This window comes from Prinia subflava, chromosome 1 (assembly GCF_021018805.1).
Source record: "Prinia subflava isolate CZ2003 ecotype Zambia chromosome 1, Cam_Psub_1.2, whole genome shotgun sequence".
In the NCBI taxonomy this organism is placed as follows: domain Eukaryota; kingdom Metazoa; phylum Chordata; class Aves; order Passeriformes; family Cisticolidae; genus Prinia; species Prinia subflava.
In genome coordinates, this window is record NC_086247.1 from 60,379,964 (window position 1) to 60,395,815 (window position 15,852).

General features: G+C 60.8%; 2 protein-coding genes across 2 annotated transcripts; one reads left to right on the plus strand and one right to left on the minus strand.

Moving 5' to 3' along the window:
* Window positions 1-1,787: 1,787 nt before the first annotated feature.
* LOC134553823 (Fc receptor-like protein 2) lies at window positions 1,788-7,299 on the minus strand. The gene is made up of 10 exons (XM_063404341.1): window positions 7,228-7,299; window positions 6,669-6,897; window positions 6,151-6,417; window positions 5,783-6,061; window positions 5,037-5,306; window positions 4,645-4,947; window positions 4,232-4,318; window positions 2,907-2,996; window positions 2,027-2,160; window positions 1,788-1,835 (listed from the first exon to the last, which is right to left on the minus strand). The coding sequence occupies exons 1-10, from the start codon at window positions 7,297-7,299 to the stop codon at window positions 1,788-1,790; spliced, it is 1,779 nt and encodes a 592-aa protein (XP_063260411.1).
* Window positions 7,300-11,306: 4,007 nt separating this feature from the next.
* LOC134562451 (Fc receptor-like protein 3) lies at window positions 11,307-15,352 on the plus strand. Its single transcript, XM_063419848.1, has 10 exons — window positions 11,307-11,337; window positions 11,894-11,914; window positions 12,003-12,233; window positions 12,487-12,753; window positions 13,605-13,874; window positions 13,964-14,266; window positions 14,347-14,433; window positions 14,793-14,814; window positions 14,902-14,981; window positions 15,062-15,352. Exons 1-10 carry the CDS (start codon window positions 11,307-11,309, stop codon window positions 15,160-15,162), a joined length of 1,413 nt encoding a protein of 470 aa, XP_063275918.1. The 3' UTR covers window positions 15,163-15,352.
* Window positions 15,353-15,852: the final 500 nt, after the last annotated feature.

Consider the following 15,852-nt stretch of genomic DNA (forward strand, 5'->3'; position numbering starts at 1 on the left):
CCCTAAAAATTATCTGACTTCCCTCTTCGATCTCGGCGGTGGTAATGAAATGATTCCCACAATTCAATCTGAATCTAATTTCTTTTTCCCTTTCATGAGCCAGTGTCCCAAATATTTCACCTCTGGCTCTGCAAATTGTCATTTTGGCTTGGACACTTTCAATCCCTTCCTCCCTAAGAAGTTCAGCAGTTCTGTGGTGCTTGCCCTCACCTCTTCTTCCCTAGGTCCAGCAACTAACAAGTCATCCACGTACTGCAAAGGCTTGGTCCCCTTCACCAGGACAAACTGACTTAGGAGTTGCACTAAAGCTTGACCAAATAAATTTGGGGAATCAGTAAATCGTTTGGGCAAGGATGTCCAATGAAACTGCTGCTTTCTATGGGTCTCGGGATCCTCCCACTGACTGTCCTCTGCCAGGGGACAAGTCCAGAACGCGTCTTTCAAATCTATCACACTATACCAAGTGTCCTCAGGGGAAATCTGATTCAGAAGGGTGTACGGATTCGCTACCACCGGGAAAATAGTTTTTGTTCTCTGATTCACAGCCCGCAAATCTTGTACCAACCTAAAATTCCCATCTGGCTTCCTCACAGCCAAAATCGGGGTATTATGTCTTCATATGCACAGCTCTAAAATTCCCCACTTCACTAAATCATCAATCATGGGCTTCAGCCCTTTTCTTCCTTCCATAGAAATAGGGTACTGCTTGACCCTAATAGGTTCCTCGGGCTGCTGAATCTCAATAGAAATTGGAGTCATGTCTATTCTTAATTTTACCTTAGGCTCATCAGATGGTCATGACCCCAGGAAAAAGAGCCCAAGACTTCCTAACTTAAAGACCTGCTCATCCTTAACCCTTTTTGGACATTCCCTTTTGAAATGTCCCTTACCATCACAGTAATAACACTTCTTTGGTTCTTTTGATTTTCCCGGCTCCTTTTTCCCTTGAGGCGAGCACTCTCTCCTGGTTCTGCTTGTCCCTCCTTTCCCAGAGTTGGAGGATAACTCCTTCCTCTGCATTTCCCTGACAGCTGCTAACACTCTCGCCTGCGCCTTTTGCTGTTCCTCTTCTCATATACACTTTCTGCGCTTCCCTCAACAATTCCTGCAGTCCCTTGGCCTGCCAGTCCTCTATCCTCTCTAATTTCCTTCTAATATCTTCCCGTGATCTTGCCACAAATTGGGTTTTCAAAAGTACCTCTCCTACCGGGGAATTAGGATCAGTTCCAGAATACATCTGGAGACTCTTTCGGAGTCAGTCCAACCACTCTGAGGGAGTCTCATCCTTTCCTTGACATTCATTAAAAGCTTTAGCAATATCTTGGCTCTTGAGCACTGCCTCCCTTATACCTTGAATCACTAGATTCCTCAAATCTATCATGCTTTCCTGATCATCATCCAACTGCGCCTTCCGTCCTGGATTCTGACTGGGCCATTTGACATTGCCAGGTGAACCCTGGCAATTCCTACGTTCCCATTCCCTCATTCCGGCTTGCCTGATCAACTCCCTCTCCTCACGGTTAAACAAAGATCTTAAAATTGCTGTCATATCTTCCCAGGTAAAAATGCTTGTCCCCAAAAACTCATCAAGCCGCTCCGCCACCCCGATCGGATCATCCATCAACCTTACCGTATCTTTCTTAAATGCTCTCACATCCGAGGTATTAATAGGAACTTTTACCTATCCAATAACACCCGGAGCAGTGGGCACTTCCCTTAAGGGGAGTAGTCTGTGCCCATCCTCTTCATTTTCACTCTCCTCTTCGCCACTTTTTCTCCCTTTCTGCCTAGTTCTCCTGACTGGGGGAGTGGCCGCTGGATGTGATGCACTCTGGCTGGGGCCAGAAAGGGGAGCCCGTCCATGTTCGGAGGAGGATTCCTCAGAAACAGGGGAGGTCTGGGGGTGTGGAGGGGGTCCCTGCGGTGTTTGAAATTCTGCTTGTGGGGCCCTGTCCTCAAGCGGTGGTGCAGAAGCCACCACAGGAGGTGCCTGAGCAGACAATGGCTGAGGAGCCGCTGCTCCCGCTTGCGCCGGGGGAGGGCAGTGTCCCTCGGTGTCAAGCACATCCTCGTAGTCACCGCTGTCCCCTGGGTGCCACCATGGCCCTGCCAGCTCCACGTAAGTCACCTGGGGCGCCTCGGGGGTGACACTTGGGGACCCTACAGGAGACACTGGTGCCACCCAGTGCAACCCACAGTGTCACCCGGTGTCACTCAGTGTCACTCAGTGTTCCCTGGTGCCACCTAGTGCTATCCCAATGTGATCCAGTGCTGCTGAGTGTCCCTCAGTGTCACCCAGTGCCAACCCAGTGTGCCGCCCGTGTCACCCCAGTGCCACCCGATGCCACCCGGTGCCATCCCAGTGTCACCCAATGTCACCCAGTGTCCCCCAGTGTCACCCCCAGTGCCATCCAGTGCTATCCCAGTGTGAGCCACTGCCCCTCAGTGTCCCTCAGTGTCACACAGTGCCACTTCCAGTGTCACCCAGTGTCACTCGGTGCTATCCCAGTGTCCCCCCGTGTCCCCTAGTGTCACCCAATGTCTCCCAGTGCCACCCCCAGTGTCACAGCCCGTTCTCGTGGATGTCACTGCTGTCCCCTGGGTGGCATTTGGTCACCCGGTGCCAGCCAGTGTCATCCCAGTGTCACCCAGAGTCACCCGGTGCCACCCCAGTGTCACCCCCAGTGCCACCCAGTGCCACACAGTGTCATCCAGTGCCACCCCCAGTGTGTGGCCCATTCTCATGGATGTCACCACTGTCCCCTGGGTGGCATGTGGTCACCCGGTGCCACCCAATGCCATCCCAGTGTCACACCCACTGTCCCCCAGTACCAGCCGGTGCCATCCCAATGCCCCCCCACCAGTGCCCCCTGGTGCCCCCCAGCCCTGTCGCTGTCCCCTCTCACCCGCTGCCCTCCGGGCAGGCACTACGTGGCTGTAGAGCACCTCCCCCTGCTCGGGGGGGGCACTGCTGGGCTCCTGTGGGGACAGCGGCGACACCGCGGTGGCCTCAGGGTGGCACCTAGGGCACGGGGACACCCCCGGGCCCCTCCCCCACTCACCTGTCCTGGGGGCTCCTGGGAGCTGCGGGGAAAGGGGGGTGACATTGGGGTGTCAGTGCCAGGGGACCCCAAAATCCTCCCCCAGAAACCCCAAAAATGTCCAAGAATTCCTCCAAAAAATCCTGAAATCCCAAACCCACCCAGGATCACAAAACCCAGGAATTTCCCCCCCAAAATCCTAAAATCTTAAACCCGCAAAAAGTCCCAAAATACCAAAAAAATCCTAAAATCCTAAACCCCCCAGAACCTCCAAAAAACCAAAAAATACCCCCCAAATCCTTGAAATTCCAAATTCCTCCAGGACCCCAAAACATCCACAGGACCCTGAAACCCTCCCAGACCACCTCAAAAAAACCCTAAAAATAAATCAAATAAAAACAAACCATAAAGTCCCCACATTCTGTGACCTTAAAAGCTCCTCAGGACCCCAAACCCTGCCAGGAATATGCCCCAAAAAAACCCAAAAGCCCCCAAAAGGTCCAAAAATACCCCAAAAATCTTTGAAACCCCAAATTCCCCCAGGACCCCAAACCCCCGATGGGACCCCAAAACCCTCCCAGGCCACCCAAAAGCCCCCAAAATTCAAATAATAATAATAAAAAAGTATAATCCCAACACTTTGTGACCCCAAAATCTTCAAGCCCCACCAGGACTCCCCCCCCAAAAAAAACCCCAAAAAGCCCCAAAAATACCCCAAAAATCCTTGAAATCCCAAATTTCCACAGGACCCCAAACCCCCCATGGGACCCCAAAACCCTCCCAGGCCACCCCAAACGCCCAAATTAAATAAATAATTAAAAATAAACATAAAATGCCCACACTCTGTGACCTCAAACCCTCCAAGCCCCACCAGGATCTCCCGCCAAAAAAAACCCCCCAAAGCCCCAAAATACCCCAAAATCCTTGAAATCCCAAATTCCTCGAGACCCCCAAACCCCACAGGATCACAAAACCCGTCAGAACCCCCTGGGACCCCCCCAACCCTTCCCGGGATGCCCTAGGAGCCCCCTAAGGTGTCCCCAAAATGTCCCCAAACCCCCCCAGGACCCCCAGCCGGGCTCAGCCCCCCCCCCCCCCCCCAATTCTGGGTCCGTGGGTGTCACCCCTAGTGTCCCCAAGCCCGGGGGGGCGGGGATCCCGTGACCCCTGTGCCCCCCATTGTCACCCATCCCGGCGTTGGCAGTGGTGCCATCCCGCGATGGCCCCCAGGAGCAGGAGCAGGGACACGAGGGAGCCGCCGATCCCTGCAGCCACTGCTGGGGACAGAGGGAACACCTTGGGGTCACCCGGGGGGGCCTGCACCCCCTGCAAGGACCTTGGGGGGTGTCACCTGTGCCGTGTCACCTCCGTGTCACCTGCAGGGACAAACTCGACGGTCCTGGACCCCACAGTGACCTTGGATGATGCCACCTCTGCTGTGTCACCTCTGTGTCACCAAGGATAGAGCAGGGACAATCCCGGAGGTCTGAGCTCCCCACGAGTGAAGTCATCTGTGCCCTGTCCCCTCCATGTCACCACCAAGGACAGAGTGGGAATAATCCCGGCTGTCCGAGCCCCCCACGGTGTCCCCGAGTGACCCCACCTGTACCCCAGTGTCCCCACGATGTCACCTCCAGGACCAGCTCGGGGCTGAGTGCCCGGAACACCCGGTGCCCGTCCTGTCCCAGCTGGTTGGTGGCCACACACTGGTAGGTGCCCGAATGTCCCACATCGACGTCCCCAAGCTCCAGGAAGGGACCCCGGGCCACCTCCTGCCCGTTGTGCAGCCAGGTGAAGGTGACAGGGGCTGAGCCCACCTGCACCGAGCAGCGCAGGGTCACGGGGTCACCTGTGTGCACCTGGTGTGACAGGGGACTGGGGGTGATGGTGGCATTGGCCACAGGCACTGTGGGGACAGAAAGAGGGCTGGCCCCGGGCGAGGTGGGATGGGGGTGCCGTGGGTGGGGTCACCCCTAGCCCGAGTGTCCCGCTCACCCAGGACGGTGACATTCAGGGGGACACTCTCGGCCACGCTGTCCCCATTGCTGACCTGGCAGTGATAGTGGCCGCTGTCATTGTCCCCAGCGTGGCTCAGCTCCAGGTGGGGGCCAGTGCCCAGCGGTGGCCCCGAGCCCCCCCGGTGCCAGGTGAAGGACAGGGGACCTGTCCCTGTGGCCACCGCGCAGCTCAGCACCAGGCGGTCCCCCAGTGCCACCTGTCCCCCGGGGGGCTGTGCTGACAGAGACACCCCCGAGAGCGGGACCCCTGCGGGGGGAGGGAACACATCAAGGGACAGTGAGGGACATGGAGGGGAAATGGGGAGGGGCAGGGGGATGGCAGAGAGGAAGAGGGGGCACAGAGCTGAGGGGAGGCTTGGAAAGGGACCCCAAGGAACAACAGGGGTTCAGGGAGGGGACACCTGGAGAGGGAGTGGGGGCACAGCAGGGACGAGATAGTGAGACCTGGGAACTGTCGGGCGAGATCAGAGAGGGGTGGGGTTGACTCAGGGACGGCTGAAGGGGCCCGGTGAGAGATGGAGCCGAGCAGGGACGGGGGGCACGGAAAAAGTTAAATGGGGACAATGGGGGTACCCACTAAGGGCTAGTGGAGTTGGCGAGAGACCCAGGAAGGACGGAGGACCAGAACACGGATGGGGTTCTGGGCAGTAGTGGGGGTCTCCATGCAAGGCTGTGGAGCCCGGGAAGGCTGTGGGGGCTCCCCGTGCCCATCCCCGCACTCACTGCGCACCGTGACGCCGAGCCGGGCGCTGCTCTTCTGCACGGCCCCCCCCTCGGAGCGCACCTGGCAGCTGTAATTCCCCGAGTGGGAGACCCCCACGGCGGGCACCAGGAGCTGCGGCGACCCCTGCGGGCCCCCCACGCACTGCCCGTCCCGGTAGAAGAGGTGCAGGAGGGGGGCTCGGGGCCGCAGGGGGCTGGGGCTGCTGAGGCAGCTGAGATTGAGAGGGGACCCCTCGATGGGCTCGGTGGGACCCTCCAGCACCGGCACCGTGAAGAGCTCTGGGAAGAGAGGGGAGGGGGATTTGTGACCCCGAGTCTGCTGTCAAGGGGCTGTGGGGGTGCTGCGGGGTGAGGTGTGGGGTGCTCACCGTGCACTGTCACTGTCACTGGCGCCGACTCCTGCCACCCCCGTGACACCTTGGAGTTCACCCAGCCCTTGCAGCGATAGCGGCCGCTGTGGTGCAGCTGCAGAGGGGACAGGGACAGCTCGGTCCCGCTGAGGGACTCCCTCACCTCCTCGTCCCCACGGTAGAATCGCACCCTGGTGACCGACGTGTCCCTCCAGCACCGGCAGCGCAGTGTCACTGTGTCCCCCTCCAGCAGTGGCCGTGCTGGCACCTGCAGCACCAACGGGGCTGTGGGACAGGAGCGTCCTGTCACACCGGGGTGTCCCATTTTGATACGGAACCCCCCTTGGGTCACACCCAGCGCACCAGGGGTCCCCAATCCCACAAACAGGGTCCCCCTGCACTGGGATGTTCTGGGATGTCCCTGTGTGCAGGGGACGGGCTCTGGTCACACCAGGGGGTGACCCATGGAGCGGAGCCCGCCCAGAGACCCCGGAGTCCTGCAGGTGCCATGCTGGGGACACGCAAATCTTCCTCACCATCTAAGACTGTCACAGGGGGACTGAGCCCACTGCCGGGTCTGTCACACGTGTAGGTGCCACTCTCGGTGACAATGAGGCGGTCGGGTCCCTTCTGCCTCCAGCGCCGCCCATCCTTGTACCAGGTGGTGGCACCGGCGGTCCCCAAGCCCTGGCAGGTCAGTGTCACCCGGTCCCACCGCACTGCCGGTATCCAGGGGGTCTGCCAGGAGCTGGGTGTTCTGGGCACCTGTGGGTGACAGGGGACACCAGCCTGCCAGGGCCAGCACAGGGCTGGGGAGAGCGGGGCAGGGAAACGGCATCTCCCAAGGACTCACCAGCGAGGGCCGAGGGTCTGGGCTGGAAGGGAGAAGGGACAGGGCTGGGTGGGGGTGGCACCGCAGGGACAGTGGCACCAGGGGGATGAGGTGTAGTGTCTGTGCCCAGACTGTCCCCAATGGAACACTGGTGTAGCACGGAGGTCTTGATGTCAGGGACACCTTGGTCACCCTGGGCTGAGGCAGGACATGGGGACAATGTGGACACCCTATGTTTGCACAGGTCATCTCCACCTCCTCACAGCACCTGTCCCCACAGCCACATCCCCATGGCCCCACTCCCGTGTTCCCATTCCAATGGCTTCTGTCCCCATGCCCCATCTGCATGGTCCGTGGCCCTTGTCTCTATCCCTGTATCCCTGTGCTCCTGTCCCTGTCCCCACTGCTGCCCCAGCCCCAAGGTTCTTTTAACCACATCCTTGTCCCCACATCTCTGTCCCCCTGTTCCTGTCCCCACATCCCAGTTCCCCTGTTCCTGTCCCCACAGCCCTGGTCACCTCCATGCACTGGCCCTGCTGGCCTTGGGGACCTCAGGGGACCCCATAGCCCCCCTGTGCCCCCTCCTCACCACTCTCTGTCTCACCAAGGCCCACTCCTGGGGTGTCAGGCCCGTGCCTTTGGCACTCACCCCACAGGAGCAGTGCCATCTTCCTGTCCATCCCCGTGTCCCCAGCCATCCAGGCTGGCTGTCACTCGATGCCAGGAGCTGCTGTCCCCTGCATGGTGGTTCTTCAGCCAGAGCGGAAGGAAGCGAGGTCAGGTCTCATCCTCATGCGTAGGTGGACCTTGATGGGGGCAGGTTGGCCACAAGCTGGGGACAGGCTGTGGATAGGGTGGGGAGAGGCTGGGGACAAGGCTGGGTGGCACACAGTGGGACATGGGGTTCTCTGGAGTGGGGGGCTCAGGGGGTTTGGGGAGCCAGGGATGGGTGTCCAGGGGAATGGGGGGGTCCTAGGGATGGGGGTACTCATGGATGAGAGTCCCAGGGGAATGTGGGATCCAAGGATGGGGTCATGGGATGGGGGTCCTAGGGATGAGGTGAGAGGGAATGGGGGGTTACGTGGGAATGGGGGGGTCCAAGGAGAATCAAGTTCCTGGGTGGAATGGAATTGTAGGAGATAGAATTTGGGGAGAATATTCCTTGGGAATGGGGGCCCTGGGCCATGGAGGTCTTGGGGAATGGCAGTCCTTGGATGTGGAACTTGAAAAACAGGGGTCCCAATGCTGAGTTCCCAGGGCAATGAGGGTCCCAGGGATGGGCAGTGGCTGGGTGGGCCCATGGGCTGCAGCTCCTTCCCTGAGTGCCTCAGATTTTGGGGTGACACAGAGCCCAGCACAGCCCACCCAAGGTGCTCGTGGTCTGGGGGGGTGAGCCCAGGCAGATTCCGAGAGGCTCTGGGTCTGTGTCCGCCCTGCCCCTCAGGGGCTTTTCCCTCTCTGCATTTCCATTTCCTGCCTTTTTCCCCTCAGTTTTGCATCTCTCAGTTTGTGGCTTGATGATCCTGGGGAGCTCCTGAGCAGGGAATGGGTTGGGGGGACAGTAGGGAAGGGGAAAAGAGGTTCTGGGACTGTAGGAGGATATATGAAGGATGTGGGGGATAGGGAGTGCCTGGCTGTGCTCCCCAACACTTTCACTTTCTCTCTCCTGCAGCAGAAGGAAGAGGCTGTTTGTGCCGAGTTTCACACGGGGGTGGGGAGTAGGTCCTGTCCTGGGGGGCTCATCCAGGGGGTTCCTGTCCTGGAGGGATCCTGTTCTCGGGGGGGCACACATGCTGGCCAAGAGGGTCCAGTCCTGGGGAATGGCAGCTCCAGGAGGGGTCCAGACTTCTCCATTCTCACTCATCCCCTGCAGAGTCTGAGCCAGGAAGAGCAGCTGGGGAATGGAGCCCCAGGCAGGAAGGAGCTCCACAACTCCTCCTCCTTGAAGCCACTGGCCACCCAAGTGTGGGGCCCAGCCATGGCCCAGCCCCACTGCACAGGGATGGGCACTGGCCAGCCCTGCTCTGGCCAGCCCCAGGTGGCAGCCAGGACCTGAGAGTCCCCCCTGCCCCCTTGGCTTTGATTGTGGCAGCTTTAGAGCTGCTGCAAAGGTGAGAATTGTGTGGGGGAAAAAGGCCTGCCTGTGGCTTGCTCAGCCCTGCAAGAAGCACATAAGCCAATGGGAGCCCAAGCAGTGGCTGTGTGAGGGCCTTTGATGGTTTTCAGAGCAGGGCTGGCTGGAAACTGCCCCTGTGGGGGCAGCTGTGAGGGAACCAGTCCGGAAATGCAGCAAGTGATCAGTTTGTCCCTCTCAGCAAGGGGCTGAGAGAGCCCCAGAAGTGCTGCAAATCCCACACCCATCTGCTCAACAACCTGACCGGGACCCTCCTTCTTCTACAAAACCTGCAGCCCCTTGGAACCTCCCGGCAAGAATGTTTGGGTTCTGCATGTGGACACCAGAAGAGAGGGAAAAGTGTGGAAATATTGAGCAGGGGCTCCACACGTGGATCTGGGGAGCAGGGGTGTCCCAGCAGGAGCAGGGAGTGCCCAGGCAGGGGAATTCAGGGCAGGGTGGAGTGCATTTACCAGGGAAGCACACCCTGAGGGCCACACGGGCATTCCCATGGATCCCTGTGCACTCTTCCAAGGATGGACTGAGCTTCTCCCCTTTTGGGAGCAGAACCCATGGAAAGTAAATCAAGTTTCAGGGTGGGAATGAGAAAAATGGGAAGAGTTCCTAAATATGGCCCAGCCAAAGCTTTCCCAATGGGCTGAGTTGCTGCCCAGCATGCAGGGAACAATGCCATGGACCTGCTGGACACTCAAGAAGATTCCACACTTGGTGTTAGCCACAAGCAAATGCTGCTGTGGGATGCACCAATGGGCTCCTAGAGGGAACCTCAAAGTCTCATTTCTCTGTGATTTGTTTGTGTTTTATTGTGAGTGATTTGTTGGGAGAGCAACAATTAAAAGGATTCCATCATCCAGACCATTTAATACATTGTCAGTTTCATTTTTCCTGAGTTTCTATTTTATTGGGGAAAAAAACCTGGTGTGGGTAAAGATTATTTCTTTTATTTCATGGATGTAAAATTTTGTCTCAACCAACTGAGCATCAGGGAAATCAACCAAATTTAGCCTGGCAGTTACCATCATCAGGGCAAGGTTGTATCAGGTACCCCCTTAAGTTTGGGCACCCCAGAAGTCACAGGGCCCCACTGGGGACAGCAGGAATGCTCAGGGCCCCCCAGGACAGAGGTGCCCAGCATGTGTGACCTCTGGGACAGGAATCCCCAAGGACGTGGCACCCCCAGGACCAAGACCCCCCTGGGACAAGACCCAGGCGTCACCACACCACAGGAGACCTTTTCCCTCCGGACAGGGCCCCTCTGGATGTGTCCCCCCAGGACAGAACTCACGTCATCAGCTCAGCATGAACGGCCTCTTCCTTCTGCTGCAGGAAAGAGAAAGGGAAAATCTTTCATCCCCCACAGCCCCCCAGCCACTGCCTGCACCCCCCAGCCCCCCTTTTCCCCTTCCTGGGATCCCCCCTCCTGTTTTCTGCTCAGGTGATCCCTGGGATGGCTGAGCCAGGGAATGGGGGGATGGGAAAAAACCCAGGGCTGTGTGGGGCACTGACCCAGAGACTGAACCCTGGGTGCCCCCCTGGCCACGAGCACACAGGGGGGGCTGCGCTGGGCTCTGAGTCACACGAAAATCTGAGGCACTCAGGGAAGGAGCTGGGACCCCCGTGTCCACCCATCCCTGGGACCTCCATTTCCCTGAGACCCCAACCATGGCACCCCCATTCCCTTGGTCTCTCCTCCCTGGGACCCCCATCCCATCACTCCCATGGCCCAGGACCACCATGGCCTTGATCCCATCCCATGGGCTGCTTCTTCCCCCAGAACCCCTCTTCCTGAGGGTCCCCTTTTTCCCCCTGCACCCTCAACCCTGGGACCCCCATCCCATGACCCAAAATCCCTGGGGACCATGTTCTCACAGGACCTCCATCCCTGAATCCCCCCAGCCATGGAGACCCCAACTCCCCTGGACCCCCATTCTCATGGACACACATCCTTGGTTCCCCATGACCCCTGAGCTCCGCCACTCCTGGGAACACCATCCCCAAGGAACCCCCAGACTCCCCCAAAATGTCCCCAGCCTGTCCCCTACTGTGTCTCCACCTTTCCCCACCCTGCCCCCACCAAGGGCCACCTACACGTGGGGACAAGCTGTGACCTTTCTTCCTTCCTTCCTCTCTATCCGAAGAGCCGCCACGCAGGGGAGCGGTGGCCACAGCAGCGAGTGACAGCCAGCCTGGATGGCCGGGGACATGGGGATGGCCGGGAAGGTGGCACTGCTCCTGTGGGGTGAGTGCCCCGGGCACGGGCCTGACACTCTGGGGATGAGCCCTGGTGAGGCAGAGATGGGAGGGAAGGTGTCACAGGGGGGCTGCAGGGTCCCTGAGGTCCCCAAGGCCAGCAGAGCCTGTCCATGGAGGTGACGGGGGTTGTGAGGTGGCTTTGGGGACAGAAAAGGGGCGACAATATTATGGGATAGGGATTAGGCAAGGCATCACGGGACTGCTGCTGCTGTGGAGAAAGGGACAGGGGCACAGGGATTTGGGGAAAGGGACAAAGGCACAAGTGCCATGCAGATTGGCCATGGGGACAGAGAGCTTGGGGCTGGTAGGGGTGACCTGAGCCAGCACGGGGAGGTTGTGGCATCCCCATTTCTGGGGTGCCCGCAGTGTCCCCATGTCCTGCCTGAGCATGGAGTTGCCACGATGTCCCAGTCTCTGAGAGATTCGTGCCACTCTGGTGTCCCCAATGGGAAACTTTGGGGACAATGCCACAAACCTGAGCCCTGGGTGCTGTTGTCCTTGCGGTGCCACCCCCACCCAGCCCTGTCCCTTCTCCCTTCCAGCCCAGACCCTCGGCCTCACTGGTGAGTCCTCGGGAGATGCCGTGTCCCTGCCCCGCTCTCCCCAGCCCTGTGCTGGCCCTGGCAGGCTGGTGTCCCCTGTCACCCACAGGTGCCCAGACCACCCAGCTCCTGGTGAAGCCCCCCTGGACACCGGCAGTGCTGTGGGACCCGGTGACACTGACCTGCTGGGGCTTGGGGACCGCCGGTGCCACCACCTGGTACAAGGATGGGCGGCGCTGGAGGCAGAAGGGACCCGACCGCCTCATTGTCACCGAGAGTGGCACCTACACGTGTGACAGACCCGGCAGTGGGCTCAGTCCCCCTGTGACAGTCTTAGATGGTGAGGAAGGTTTGTGTGTCACCAGCGTGGCACCTGCAGGACTCCGGGGTCTCTGGGAGGGCTCCGCTCCATGGGTCACCCCCTGGTGTGACCAGAGCCCGTCCCCTGCACACGGGGACATCCCAGAACATCGCAGTGCAGGGGGACCCTGTTTGTGGGATTGGGGACCCCTGGTGCGCTGGGTGTGACCCAGTGCGGGGGTCCGTATCAAAACGGGAGTCCCTCGGTGTGACAGGACGCTCCTGTCCCACAGGCTCATTGGTGCTGCAGGTGCCAGCACGACCACTGCTGGAGGGGGACACAGTGACACTGCGCTGCCGGCGCTGGAGGGACACGTCGGTCACCACGGTGAGATTCTACCGTGGGGACGAGGAGGTGAGGGAGTCCCTCAGCGGGACCGAGCTGTCCCTGTCCCCTCTGCAGCTGCACCACAGCGGCCGCTATCGCTGCAAGGGCTGGGTGAACTCCAAGGTGTCACGGGGGTGGCAGGAGTCGGCGCCGGTGACAGTGACAGTGCACGGTGAGCACCCCACACCTCACACCGCAGCACCCCCACAGCCCCTTGACAGCAGACTCGGGGTCACAAATCCCCCTCCCCTCTCTTCCCAGAGCTCTTCACGGTGCCGGTGCTGGAGGGTCCCGCCGAGCCCATCGAGGGGTCCCCCCTCAATCTCAGCTGCCTCAGCACCCCCAGCCCCCTGCGGCCCCGAGCCCCCCTCCTGCACCTCTTCTACCGGGACGGGCAGTGCGTGGGGGGCCCGCAGGGGTCGCCGCAGCTCCTGGTGCCCGCCGTGGGGGTCTCTCACTCGGGGAATTACAGCTGCCAGGTGCGCTCCGAGTGGGGGGCCGTGCGGAAGAGCAGCGCCCGGCTCGGCGTCACGGTGCGCAGTGAGTGCGGGGATGGGCACGGAGAACCCCCACAGCCTCCCCGGGCTCCCCAGTCCTGCTTGGAGACCCCCATTACTGCCCAGACCCCCATCCGTGTCACAGGTCCCTCCTCCTTCCTGGGTCTCCTGCCAGCTCCCCAAGCCCATAGTGGGTACCCCCATCGTCCCCCGTAAAGTTTTTCCCCATCCCCCATTCCCTGCTCGGCTCCATCTCTCACCAGGCCCCTTCAGCCGTCCCTGAATCAACCCCACCCCTCTCTGATCTCGCCCGACAGTTCCCAGGTCTCACTATCTCGTCCCTGCTGTGCCCCCACTCCCTCTCCAGGTGTCCCCTCCCTGAACCCCTGTTGTTCCTTGGGGTTCCTTTCCAAGCCTCCCCTCAGCTCTGTGCCCCCTCTTCCTCTCTGCCATCCCCCTGCCCCTCCCCATTTCCCCTCCATGTCCCTCACTGTCCCTTGATCTGTTCCCCCCCCCCGTCTTGCAGGGGTCCCGCTCTCGGGGGTGTCCCTGTCAGCACAGCCCCCCGGGGGACAGGTGGCACTGGGGGACCGCCTGGTGCTGAGCTGCGCGGTGGCCACAGGGACAGGTCCCCTGTCCTTCACCTGGCACCGGGGGGGCTCGGGGGCACCGCTGGGCACCGGCCCCCACCTGGAGCTGAGCCACGTTGGGGACAATGACAGTGGCCACTATCACTGCCAGGTCAGCAATGGGGACAGCGTGGCCGAGAGTGTCCCTCTGAATGTCACCGTCCTGGGTGAGTGGGACCCTCGGGCTAGGGGTGACCCCACCCACGGCACCCCCATCCCACCTTGCCCGGGGCCAGCCCTCTTTCTGTCCCCACAGTGCCTGTGGCCAATGCCACCATCACCCCCAGTCCCCTGTCACACCAGGTGCACACAGGTGACCCCGTGACCCTGCGCTGCTCGGTGCAGGTGGGCTCAGCCCCTGTCACCTTCACCTGGCTGCACAACGGGCAGGAGGTGGCCCGGGGTCCCTTCCTGGAGCTTGGGGACGTCGATGTGGGACATTCGGGCACCTACCAGTGCGTGGCCACCAACCAGCTGGGACAGGACGGGCACTGGGTGTTCCGGGCACTCAGCCCTGAGCTGGCCCTGGAGGTGACCCCTGCCTCACCCTGGGTCACAGGTGGGGTCACACGGGGTCACCGGGGTGTTCAAAGCCCCCGGGTTTCTGGGTGACCCCAATGTGTCCCTCACTGTCCCCAGCAGTGGCCGCAGGGGTCAGCGGGTCCCTCCTGTTCGTGGTCCTGGTCGTGGCTGTCATCAGGGGCTGGCACCCGTTGAACAACGCGGGTGGGTGACAATGGGGGGGAATGGGGGTCCCGGGGATTGTAGTGAAGCCCCCCTGAGTACAGGAGCCATAGGGTGGCACCAACAGCTCCTGACTCAGGTGAAGCTGAGCCTTCAGAGACCTCGGCTGGGGGTCCTGGGGATTTGGGGACGTCCTGGAGGGTCATGCAGGGATGTTGGGGGTTCTGTCAGGTGTTTGGGGGAGGTTTGGTGGCTCAGGGGGCTCAAGGGTTTCGAGGGGTGGTTCAAGGTTTTTAGGGGGCTTCAGGAATGCTTGAGGGTCCCAGGGGTGGTCAGGGGTCCCGAGGTTGTTTAGGTACCCTGAGGACCCCTCAGTCACCGCTCCCCCCTTCCCTTTGCAGCCCTCAGGAAGCAGCAGGAAAGGTGAGTGGGGGGCTGCAGGTCTGACCCCCCATTTTACCCTCAGTGCAAACGCCCTCCACCCCCACAGTCACCCCCTTATCCCCGCAGGCCCCCCCTGGAGCCCCCGGGTTTCCCAGAGGAGGGGGAGGTGCTGTACGCCCACATCGTGGCCACCGAGCGGGCAGGGGGTGAGTATGGAGGAGGGACAGGGACACTTCACCCACGGGTGTCACTCCCTCCCAGATCCCACAGCCAGTGTCTCTCGCAGGGCCCCCCCGTGCCACAGCCCCCCAGGTGACCTACGCGGAGCTGCCGGGACCCCACGGACGACAGCGGGACCCCAGTGACATCTGCGAGAACGTGCTGTGACACTGGGGGCACTGCGGGCACTGCAGGCCCCTGCCCGAGGGCACCCCCCGTGTGGGTTCCTCTCTCCCCGGCTCCCGTGGGTGCCCACGAGTGGGGTCCCTTGTGGGACTGCCCAGAGCTTCCTGTTACAGTGCTCCCAGCGCTCCCAGTGCTCCCAGTACCGCCAGGGGCTCCCCATTCCTTCCCCCAGTGCCAGGGGGCACAGGAACCTTGTCCCTCCCGTTGGCCCCAAACCGCAGTTTTTTGATTAAACCGGCAGAAATGGTTTTTGTTTGCTCAGCTCTGCCTGCTCAGCTCGGACGGAGCAGGGTCCTCTCAGGCTGTTGTTCAGCTCCGTGTGGGATTTGCAGGAGTTCTGGGGCTCTCTCAATCCCTTGGGAACAGGGACAAACGGATCAATTGGGGCATTTCCGGACTGGTTCCTTCGCAGTTGCTCCGCAGAGGGGAAGGAGCTGCCGCTGCCCGTTTGTCCCCTCTCGGTGACACCGGCCAAGGGCTCGGGGAGTTGCGGCGGTGCCGCCCCCGTGGCCACGGGCACCGATCCCGCAGCTGCCGAGCCCCTCGGGCCGAGCTGGAGCCCCGGGACGGAGCCGGAGATGAGGGGCCGGGGTTGTCCCCAAATTTCTGACCCCTCTCCCTGTCCCCACATCCCTGTCCCGAAATCTCTGTGCCCCATCCCTGTCCCACATC

Bases quoted from the DNA above. Each gene is read 5' to 3' on its own strand.
- LOC134553823 (XM_063404341.1), bottom strand. From the start codon at position 7,299: ATGGGGACAGAAGCCATTGGAATGGGAACACGGGAGTGGGGCCATGGG. The intron at 6,898-7,227 runs GTGAGGAGGTGG...TGTCACCCACAG, and splicing joins TGGCTGTGGGGACAGGTGCT to GTGCCCAGAACACCCAGCTC. The intron at 6,418-6,668 runs GTGAGGAAGATT...CCTGTCCCACAG, and splicing joins CCCTGTGACAGTCTTAGATG to CCCCGTTGGTGCTGCAGGTG.
- LOC134562451 (XM_063419848.1), top strand. From the start codon at position 11,307: ATGGCCGGGAAGGTGGCACTGCTCCTGTGGG. The intron at 13,875-13,963 runs GTGAGTGGGACC...CTGTCCCCACAG, and splicing joins TCTGAATGTCACCGTCCTGG to TGCCTGTGGCCAATGCCACC. The intron at 14,815-14,901 runs GTGAGTGGGGGG...TTATCCCCGCAG, and splicing joins CTCAGGAAGCAGCAGGAAAG to GCCCCCCCTGGAGCCCCCGG.